The sequence below is a fragment of the Tyto alba genome, unplaced genomic scaffold (genome assembly GCF_018691265.1).
Source record: "Tyto alba isolate M040663 unplaced genomic scaffold, T.alba_DEE_v4.0 Super-Scaffold_23, whole genome shotgun sequence".
In the NCBI taxonomy this organism is placed as follows: domain Eukaryota; kingdom Metazoa; phylum Chordata; class Aves; order Strigiformes; family Tytonidae; genus Tyto; species Tyto alba.
In genome coordinates this window covers 28259324-28270139 of record NW_024881297.1, presented here as the reverse complement: position 1 = coordinate 28270139, position 10816 = coordinate 28259324, and the positions used below count along the sequence as shown (strand labels likewise).

Genomic DNA, 10816 nt, shown 5'->3' with positions numbered 1-10816 from the left:
GGGAGCTGCACGTCCCCGTCGTTCCCCCCTCTCAAACCCGGGGATCCCGGGACTACGGTCCGCTGTGCGTCCCGGGCTGTCCCGGGACTCTGCCCCTCCCGTGCGCCCGGGGCTGTCCCGGGAGATCCCGTCACTCCCCTCCCCCGTGCGCGCCGGGCTGTCCCGGGAGATCCCGGGCTATCCCCGGCCCCCGCTCCCTCCGTGCGCCTAGAGCTGTCCCGGGCCGTCCCGGGCTATTCCGGATCCTCCTCCCCTTTGTACCGGGAGCTGTCCCGGGCCGTGCCGGGCTCCCGGTACCGGCAGAGCGTGTGCGCGGGCCGGCGAGACCGGGCGGAGAGAGGGCGGGGGGCGGCAGCCGGGCCCCCCCGGCCGCGCTCTGGGCACGGGGCCGGGGCGCAGCCACCCGCCGGGCTAATCCGGGCCGTGACGGACAGGCCCGGCGCCGCCGCTCCGGCCGCCCCATAAGAGGTGCCGCGGCTCCGCCGCTCCCCATTGTTAGGGCGAGGACGCGGGGAGGCCCCGCTCGGCGGGACCGGCCCATGGGGACCCTCCGCGCCGCCCCTATAAGAGGGAAGGGGCTGGAAGATGCTCCCGGGTGCTGAGCGCTGCGCACCCGCCGCGCCGAGACGAGTCCAGCCGCGCTGCCTCCCCGGGGAGTCACCGGGTACCGCGCACGGAGCGCCGAGCACCCGGCTACCGGGCACCGAGCACCGGGCACCGGGTACAGCGCACGGAGAGCCGAGAACCGGCACCGGGTGTAGCGGGCACCCGGCACCGGGTACCGCGCACGGAGCGCCGAGCACCGGGCACCGAGCACCGGGCACGGACCGCCCGACGCCGCGCTCCAGGGACCGGGCAGGGAGCGCCGGGCATCGCAGACCTGCACCCCGAGCCCCAGGCACCGGCTACAGCCCGGTGCCGGTGTCGGTGCCGGCTCGCCCGCCCGGCGCTCCCCGCGTCCCCCCGCGGCCGCCCTCATCGGAGCCGCCCGCCCTGCCCGCGCCCCGCGCGTCCGGAAACACGCGTGGATGTAGCGGCCGGGCCGGGGGCTCCGCGGCACCATAAATACCCCGGCGGCCGCTCGCCCGCGCATTCTGCCGGGGCCTCCCGGTGCCGGAGCCATGCGAGCCGCCGCACTGGGGCTGGCGCTCCGGGCGCTCTGGGCTCTGGCCCTCTCCTCCCTCTCCAACACGCTGGCGGTGAACAACAGCGGACGGTGGTGGTGAGTCCACCGGCACCGGTACCGGGGCTGAGGACGGCGAGGCGGGGCAGCGGGGGGGGGGGGGACGCGGAGAGGGGCTGGCACCAGCAGAGCACCGGCTGCCCCCCGTACCTGGGGATTTGGGGACACACACACACACAGGGCTGTGACCCCTGGGTGGGCGCTGGCTGTGGGGGATGTCTGGGGAGGAGGATGCTCCGGTAGCTGAGAGGAGCCGTGTCAGGAACCCCCCTGGGGGGGTTGTTGAGGTGGGGAGCAGGGTGCTGGGGACCCCTCCCCGCTGATGGCCGTTCCCGCCTGTGCCGCAGGGGCATCATCAACGTGGCCTCGTCCACCAACCTGCTGACGGACTCCAAGAACGTGCAGCTGGTGCTGGACCCCAGCCTGCAGCTGCTGAGCCGCAAACAGCGCAAACTGATCCGGCAGAACCCCGGCATCCTGCACAGCGTCAGCTCCGGCCTCCAGACAGCCATCAAGGAGTGCAAGTGGCAGTTCCGCAACCGCCGCTGGAACTGCCCCACCTCCCAGGGCCCCAACATCTTCGGCAAAATCGTCAACCGGGGTGAGGCTGCGGGGAGGCGGTGGCGGAGGGGTCCCCCCGGACCCCCCTCTGCGGTAGCCCTGAGCTGGGTTGCTTGGCAAAGCACCCCCGGTTTTCTGTGGGGTATCACCAGCCCGTCGTGGCTGTGGGTTGGGGGTGCTGGTGGGTGTCCCCTCCCCGTTCCGGCAGCACCCTGAGGTCCCACTCCCCTCCGCAGGGTGCCGTGAGACAGCGTTCATCTTTGCCATCACCAGCGCTGGCGTGACGCACTCGGTGGCCCGATCTTGCTCGGAGGGATCCATCGAGTCCTGCACCTGTGACTACCGGCGCCGCGGCCCCGGGGGGCCCGACTGGCACTGGGGGGGCTGCAGCGACAACATCGACTTTGGGCGCCTCTTTGGGAGGGAGTTTGTGGACTCCAGCGAGAAGGGCCGTGACCTGCGCTTCCTCATGAACCTGCACAATAACGAGGCTGGGCGCATGGTGAGGGCATGGGGGGCTGTGGGCAGCCCGGGGGGGACGGACACACACGGGGGTGGGCACAGCCGCAGTGACCCCCCAGCCTGTCCCCGTGCATGGGAACCATCAGAGAGGTTTTTCCCACCCAGCTTTGGGTGGGCTGAGCATGACGCGATGCCACGGGGAAGAGGGGTGCGGGAGCACGGTGGTCCGCAAACTGGGGAGTCCCAGATTGCTCACAGCACCCCACATCCCCCCCCCCTCCATTGCAGACGGTCTTCTCGGAGATGCGCCAGGAGTGCAAGTGCCACGGCATGTCGGGCTCCTGCACCGTCCGCACGTGCTGGATGCGGCTGCCCACCTTCCGCGCCGTGGGTGACGTGCTGAAGGACCGCTTCGACGGCGCCTCCCGCGTCATCTACGGCAACAAGGGCAGCAACCGGGCGTCACGGGTGGAGCTGCATCACCTGGAGCCCGAGAACCCGGCCCACAAACCCCCCTCGCCCCACGACCTCGTCTACTTCGAGAAGTCCCCCAATTTCTGCACCTACAGCGGAAAGACGGGGACGGCGGGCACGGCCGGGCGCTTCTGCAACAGCTCCTCGCCGGGGCTGGATGGGTGCGAGCTGCTGTGCTGCGGGCGCGGGTACCGCACGCGCACCCAGCGCGTCACCGAGCGCTGCAACTGCACCTTCCACTGGTGCTGCCACGTCAGCTGCCTGAACTGCACCAACACGCAGGTGCTGCACGAGTGCCTGTGAGCCCCCCCCCGTCCCTGCCACCCCCAGGGGACCACCCTGCCCAGCCCCGGAGGGGTCTCATGCCACCCCCCATGACGGGTGCCTGGCTGGATTGAAGGTGCCCATAGGTGGGCGTGTGGCTGCACCCTGGGGATCCCCCCCCCCCCCCGCCTCCCCAGCCCCTCCTGGGCTGAGCGGCCACCCCAGGGCCACCAACCGGCCTGGGGGGGCTCGGTGCCACGCACCTTCCTGGCCGCCCCCTCAGCTGCTCCGGCTCTGCGGGGTCCCCTTCCCACTGTAAATAAAATATTTATTGTGGACGGTTCGATGCCGCCCCCCCTGCCATGCTTCGCTGGCCCCAGGCCCTGTTTTTTATAATTAAAGATAATAATAATTAATAATAATAATTAATAATAATAATGCTTTGTTACAGGTTTCACTGATAGCCTTTAGAGAAGAATAAAGGATATATTTTTATCAGTCCTGACCTGATTTGTTTCTGGGGGTCTGGGGGAAGGAGGGGATGAGCTGGGGGGGGGCAGCAATGTCCCCCAAACCACAGGGGCTGGGCAGCTGGCCCTCGCTGCCCATGTCCATCCACTCTGTCCGTCTGTCCATCACCTCTCTATCCACTCACCTCCCTATTCTGTGTCCATCAGCCCCTCCAGTCATCTGTCTGTCCATCCTTCAACCCTTTCCCTCTGCCCTCCCTTCCTCTCCATCATCCCCTCCCCGCAGACCCCGTTCTTACTCCCACCGTGCCCGTCTCCAGCCCAGCCATCCCTGCTGCCGATCCCGGCTGGGGCATCCATCCCCATGGCCTGGGCGCCCATCACCATGGCACCTGGGCTGCGGCATCCTCGGCGCTGGAATTTGCCGGGGCGGTGGGGCTGGTGCCGCTGGGGCCGGGAGTTGGGAGCGGCCACGGGAGGTACAAGACGGCAGACAGGGAATGAGCATCGTCCATCACCACTCCCGGCCGGGGCTGACGGCTCCCCTCGGTTCTGGGGGAGGAGGGGGGCTGGGGAGGGCACCGAGGTTACTGGGGCTGGGGCCAGGGGGGCCAGGACCGGCCACCGGCCCCACACGCAGCCTTGTACTCCTGCGTGGGGTCTGGCTGCAACCAGAGAAAGGTTGGGGCAAAGGTGGGGTACAGCTCTGCGGCTGGCAGGTGCCCCCGCTGGCATCGGTATCCGCCCGGGATGGGCATCCTGTGGGGAGGGCATCCCCCTGGGACAGGCATCCCCCTGGCATGGGCATCCCACTGGGGTGGGTATCCTACTGGGGCAGGCATCCCCATAGGATGGGCATCCCCTTGGGATGGGCATCCCTGAGGTTGGCATCGCCCCGGGATGGGTTTTCCCCTGGAATAAGCATCCCACAGAAGTGGGCATCTCCCCAAGATGGGCATCCCTGGGAAGGGCATCCCTCCAGAACAGGCATCCCACTGGGACAGGCATCCCCTTGGGATGGGTATCCCACCAGGGTGGGCATCCCCCCAGGACGGGCATCCCCCGGGGTGGGCGCGGGGCTCACGTGCACCCTCCACACTGGAACTCCACACCCTGGGGACAGGGCAGGGCGAAGTCCCCACGTCCATCGCGGGGTGAACCCCGGGGCCACGGTGACATCCAGCCATGGGGAGTGGGAAGGGAGTCGTCCCTGCCTGGGGACCCCCAGTCCCATCCGCACCCCCCTGCAGTGGGGGTCCCCGCAGTCTGGGCTGCCCCGCGGCCAGAGCCGGGAACCTCACGGGGCCCCTGGGGACCCGCGGCATCAAAGGCTGCGGGATGACGCTGCCACCGCCCAAAATATCCCCCGGAGCCGATAGTGGAAAAGTTGATGTTTAGACCCAGAGGAGGAGGGGGGAAAAAAAACCCGGGGGCCCCCGCTGTCCATGCCAAGGTAAAAACACAGCCTGGCGTGGCGAAATAAAATAAAGAAATGCGAGAAAAAACGACTGGAAAGGAACACAGCCCGAAATAACCCTCCGAGCATCTCCCGCCTGCCGGGAGTTATCTGCCTGCTAAATTCTGCACACGCACAGGGCATGAAAATAGCCTGTTTTCCTGCGGTAGCGAGTCAGGAATATAGATAATGACATTCTTATAAGTCACCTCTGTTACTCAGCTTTTCCTGCACTCCGGTGACTGCCGGGCACCTCGGGCAGCCGCGACCCCCTGGCGGGTAGGGGCACCCCGGGTGCGGGGTGGGTGCCCGGCTGCAGACCTCCCCGGCTTGTACAAATACGCCCGGGCGCTGGAAATAGCCGCTGTCGCAGCGCCGGGGCCGGCGCAGGGCTGGGGAGAGGGACAGGGACAGGGACGGGGACGGGGAGGGCGGCCCCGCCCAGTGCCAGCCCGTCACATCTGGGAAGCTGGGTAACAGCTGGATAGTGGCCGCCAGCCAGGCCTGTGGCGGGCTGGGGCCCCCCACCAGAGCTGGGGTGAGGGGGTGCTCTGCCCAGGGTGCGGGACAGAGCGAGCCATGCCCAGGGGTGCAGGACAGAGGGACGGGACAATGCCTAGAGGGACAGGACAGACAGACAGGACAGTGCCCAGAGGTGTGGGACAGAGGGACAGAGCCAAGAGCGGAGGGACAGGACAGAGGGACAGGACAGTGCCCAGAGGTGCAGGACAGATGGACAGAGCCGGGATCAGAGGTGTGGGACAGAGGGCCAGAGCCAGGAGCAGAGGGACAGGACAGTGCCCAGAGGTGCGGGACAGAGGGACAGAGCCAGGATCAGAGGTGCAGGACAGAGGGATGGTTCAATGCCCAAAATTTCAGGACAGAAGGACAGGACAGCACTCAGAAGTGCAGGACAGAGCGACAGGGTCGTTTCCAGAGGTGCAGGACAGACAGACGGAGCCATGCCCAGTGGCACCAGCTCACCTGCGGGACCGTCCCCATCCCGTCCCCATCCCACACCCCGTTAACCGTCGCCAGCGGCACAGCCCCGGCCCGGCTCCCCTCGCCTCCGGTCGGCGCGGACCCGCGTCCCGCCAGCGCCCGGCTTGTCCGGCCGCCCCCCCCCCCCCCCCGCCACCGGCCGCCGCATTCCTCCGGCTCGGGGCCAGCGCGCCCAGCAACCGTGGCAGGGCTGGCCTCTAATCCCCGGGCATGCCAGCCCCGGGGGGACCGTCGCCGTCACCCACTCCCCGATAGGTGACCAATGCCCGAGACGAACAATTAGGGACAAAGCCGGAGCCGCCGGGGGCTAACGCCGGCCTTCACGGGTGCCTTGTGCGGCATTCGGCGAGTTTAATGAATTGTCCATCACTCCTTTCAGCTCCGCTCGCCCGGGCTGGATTAATCTGAGAAGCCGCAGTGGGGAAGGAGCCGCTAAGCCTGTATTTATTACTCTGCCATTGTAACTAATTGAGGTAATTATCTGTGACTCCAACCCCGCGCAACAATGCTGCATTCAGCGCACCCCCTTCCCACCGGCTCCTCCGCGCGGCCTAGGAGAGCCGGCACCGTGTGGCCACCGTGCCTGGAGATGTGGCCAGGACCAGGCGGCCACCGTGGCGTGGGGACATGGTTGGCACGGTGGGACACGGCTACCCACGGGTGTGACGCAGCCGGGTGTAAGCAGGAGCCGCCGCTCCGTGGGGACACGGCTGGTGCCACGGGCACACGTGGGCCGTGGCATGGCCAGCACCGGTTGCACACGTGGGTCACGGCTCTTCGAGGACACGGCTAGCACCCGCATATGCGTGGCCACGGCTCTCTGGGGACATCACCGGCACACGCGTGACCACACCTCTCCGGGGACACCACCAGCACTGGTGACACACGTGGGTCACAGCTCTCCAGGGACACCGGCACTTGTGTGGCCGTGGCCACCCCCCGCTCCTAGCTGGGACCCACGGGAGCAGCGCGATGTGCGGGGCAGAGTCCCCCCCACCGCGTCCCCGCCGCTCCCGGGGCAGGACCCCCGGTGCCCCCCGGTGCCCCCGGTCCGGTCGGTCACCGGCTGCGCGGCGACATCTGGTGGCCGCGGGTGGCACCGCGCCCCGGGCCGGGGGCAAAAGAACCGGGCGGGACCCCCCCCGTCCCACGCGTCCGCACCCCCGCGGCTGCCCCTTCCGCGGGGACCCCGGGCTGCGGCGGGTTTTGGGGGGCGGTGGGAGGAGGAGGGGGGGGCCGGGGGGGGCCCGGGGGGGGCGGTGCTGGCGCCGGCGCTGCCCGAATTAGAAGGTGATTTTCTCGGCGGGGAGCGGGAGGGGTTTGGGCAGGAGCTGAGCCCACGGAAAGGGCCGCGCCGCCTTCCCCCGCGTCTGGGACACCCCGGGCCACGCCGGGCAGTGTGCCCGGCCGTGCCGAGCCGTGCTGGGCTGTGCCAGGCTGCACCGAACTGACACAGGCTGTGCCGAGCCATGCCGGGTTGTGCAGAGCTGTGCCGAGCCACAGTGAACTGATACAGGCTGTGCCAAGCTGTGCCAGGCTGTACCAAGCTGTGCCGAGCTGTGCCAAGCCACAGTGAACTGATACAGTCTGTGCCAAGCTGTGCCAGCCTGTGCCAAGCTGTGCTGAGCTGTGCCGAGCTGTGCCGAGCTGCACCGAACTGATACAGGCTCTGCCGAGCTGTACCAAGCTGTGCCGAGCTGTGCCAAGCCACAGTGAACTGATACAGGCTGTGCCAGGCTGTGCCAAGCCATGCTGAGCTGTGCCAGCTTGTTCTGGGCTGTGCCGAGCCGTGCCAAGCCACACTGAACTGGTCCAGGCTGTGCCAAGCTGTGCCAAGCCATGCTGAGCTGTGCCAGGTTGTTCTGGGCTGTGTTGAACTGCACTGAACTGGTACAGGCTGTGCCAGTCAGTGCTGGGCTGTGCCAGGCTGCACTGAGTTGATACAAGCTGTGCTGAGCTGTGCCGGGCTGTGCCGGGCTGTTGTGAACCGCTCTGGGCTGTTCCAGGCCATGCTGGGCTGTGCCAAGCTGCACCAGGCTGCGCCAAACCGTGTTGAGCTGTGCCAGGCTATGCCAGGTTGTGCCAAGATGTACCGAGCTGTGCCAGGTCATACCAAGATGTGCTGGGCAACACAGAGCTGTGCCAGACCACACTGGGCCATGCTGGGCTGTGCCAGGCCCTGGGGCAGGACCGTGGTGGGACAAGGATGCCGGCGGGGCTCAGATCAGAACCACGGACCCCGGTGCCGTGCCAGGCACCCACGGGTGGGGTGACGTGGCCAGGGGGGTGCCCAGTGAGCAGCCCCCCAGTCCGGGAGGCCCCGGTTGCCTGGGTCCCCCACTGCGCCGGCTGCCCCGTGCCGTGACCTCCCGGCCGGTGTCACCGGGATAATGACAGGGTCGCGCAGGGGGGGCGGGGGAGGAGCCGGTTTTAAATAACGTGCAAATTGGACACGTTATTTGTGCGGTTTCCTCTGGCTGCGGGGATCCTCCCCCCCCCCGCAGCGTGACTAAGAGGTGGAGGCCAGTCGGGGGGGGGGGGGATGGTCCCCCCCCTCCCCGCGGTGACTCACCCGGGGTCCCCCCCCGGCCGTGACGTGGGGCTGGTGGCTGTGGGCCAGACCTGCTGTGCTCACCTACTCATTACGGGGGACCCAGGGAAAGAAGGGGGGGGGGGGTTGGTGCGTCCCACCCCTGCTGTGACGCATCGCGGTGCCCGCCAGGAAGCCCAGGGCCTCCAAGTGACCCTGGGCCTGGGGTGGGGGGTCCTTGCTGGGATGGGGGGGGGGCGCAGGGGAGGGTGGGGGTGCCAGGGAGGGTGTTGGGCTTCCCCAGGGTGGGGCCGGACCCCCCCCCCTCACCATGCACACACAAGGGGCAGAGGCGGCGCACCGGGATCCCGCAGCCTTTATTGGGGTACTGCAGCCCCGCCCCCCGAGGGCCACACCTTGTGAAGCCCCACCCAGGCTGGACCACACCCCTCCAAGCCCCACCCCCCCCGGGGGCACCACACCCTTGCAGACCCCACCTTTCAAGCCCGGGGGGGGCTGGCAGCCCCCGGGGCGGGGCCGGTGCTCTCCAGGCTGCTGCTGCTGCTGCTGTAGGCATGGGCGTCGCGGCAGTGCCGCCAGCGGGACCCCCCCGGCCCCCCCTCGGCCTCTGAGTCGGAGTCGGGCGCCGTGTGCCGCCGGATGCGGGACACGGCCTCGCGCAGCGCCTGGGCGTACAGCACCGGCCGCCGCGGGGGGGGCCGGCCCCGGGGACCCCCGCAGCCACCCGGGTTCTGCCACGGAACGCGGGGGCTGCCGGGGGACCCCTGGGGGGGGTCCCGGGGGGGGTCAGGTGCTGCTGGAGGGGTGCCAGCGCTGGGGGGGCTGCCCGGGGGTGCGATGGGCCCTGGCGACCCCCCGGCATAGTGAACCTGCTGCCGCTGTGGGGGGGGGACGTACTGAGCCCGGACCACCACGCGGGTGGCATCGATGAGGACGTGCCCCCCCGTCCCACGCCGCCCCCTCCCGTGCCCCGGCCCCCGCTCCCGGCCCGCTGTCACCCGGGGCAGCGTCTGGCTGTGCCGGGGGGTGCTGGGCCCCCCCAGGGATGGCTGCAGCCCACGGGGCCGCCGGTGCCCGGCCTCGGTGGCCGCTCGGGGCAGCGTGTGGCTCCAGCCCCCCGGCACAGCCCCCCGGCCCCGGGGCGCTGGGGGGGGGCTCCGCGGTCCCCGGGGAGGCCGGAGCTGCAGGGTGCGGTGGGGAGCATCATAGGCGGGGGGCGAGATGTAAGGGGGGGGCCCACCGCGGCGGGTGTGGGCTGCCTGCACCCGCTGCATGTGGGCTTCATAGGTGGGGGGGCCCTGCCTGCTCCCTGGCAGCGGAGGGCGGGGGGGACAAGGGGGGTGCTGGCTCCGGGGTCCGCTGCCCCCCCCCGTCCCCTCAGGCTGTCCCGGGGGGCAGCGGGTGGGGGGTGCCCGGGGTTGGGTCTCACACGCTGGGGGGGGTGAGCTGCCGAAGTCCTGGAGGCGGCGGGGGGGAGCAGGGGGTGCCGGGGACCAAGGGGGGGCCAGCTCTGCCACGAAGCGCTTCTCCAGGTACCTGCAAGACAGAGAGGAGGGGGCGTGAAGGGGGGCTGGGGTGGGGGCGGCCCGGGTAGGGGCGTGGAATGGACCTTCTTCCCCCCCCCCCCCCCCCCCAAACCTTGCCCGTCCCCCCACTTACGCGTACTCCCCGGCGATGCGGCGGTAGGTCCAGGGGGGTGCGGGCCGGCACCCCGCGGCCATGCCGGCAGCCGGGCTGCAACACGCCACCGTGTCGATCTCCACCAGCAGCAGCTTGGTCCGCTCGCAGATCCGCAGGCGCCCCGCGCCCCGCTCCGCACCACCCAGCATGGCCCCGGGGAAAAAAAACCGGGGCGGGGGGGGTGTCCCCACCGTGGCAGGGAAGCGGCTGGGGGCAGGGGGGGCACGGGACACGGACACCACGCACGGCACCCAGCAGCTGCGCTCTCGCCGGGAGCCTCGGCGGAGCCACGCGCCCAACCAACCGCACGTGCACCCCGGGGAACCCCCACCCCCCCCACCACCCCCCCTCCCCAAAGCGTGCCCTGCCTGGTGGCACTGCCAGGCCGGTGGCCACGGGGGGAAAGCAGGAGCCCGGCGCACCGTGGGGACCCTGCCAGCTGTCCCGGGGGTGCACCCCCCCCTACCCCACACTTCACCCCCCCCCCCCCCCCCCAAGGGATCCCTTCCCCCCCCTGCGACAAAGCGAGGCGATGCCGGGTTTGGCACCGAGCGCTGCAGCCCACGCGGGCTCCGAGCGGAGCTTAGCAACCCTCCGGCGGCGGCATGGCAACGGCACCGGCACCGGCACCAGCCCCCAGTACAGCACCAGCCCCCCCCCCCACCCGCCCCGCCCCGTGCTGCTGCTTCCCCAAGCCCCCCTCACCTCGCACC

General features: G+C 69.9%; 2 protein-coding genes across 2 annotated transcripts; one reads left to right on the top strand and one right to left on the bottom strand.

The window, feature by feature from the left end:
• The first annotated feature begins 1121 nt into the window (after nucleotides 1–1121).
• Nucleotides 1122–2983, top strand: WNT1 (Wnt family member 1). Its single transcript, XM_042796810.1, has 4 exons — nucleotides 1122–1222; nucleotides 1531–1784; nucleotides 1981–2246; nucleotides 2495–2983. Exons 1-4 carry the CDS (start codon nucleotides 1122–1124, stop codon nucleotides 2981–2983), a joined length of 1110 nt encoding a protein of 369 aa, XP_042652744.1.
• A 5853-nt stretch (nucleotides 2984–8836) lies between these two features.
• Nucleotides 8837–10480, bottom strand: DDN (dendrin). Its single transcript, XM_042796877.1, has 2 exons — nucleotides 10083–10480; nucleotides 8837–9959 (listed from the first exon to the last, which is right to left on the bottom strand). Exons 1-2 carry the CDS (start codon nucleotides 10250–10252, stop codon nucleotides 8903–8905), a joined length of 1227 nt encoding a protein of 408 aa, XP_042652811.1. The 5' UTR covers nucleotides 10253–10480; the 3' UTR covers nucleotides 8837–8902.
• Between the last annotated feature and the right edge of the window lie 336 nt (nucleotides 10481–10816).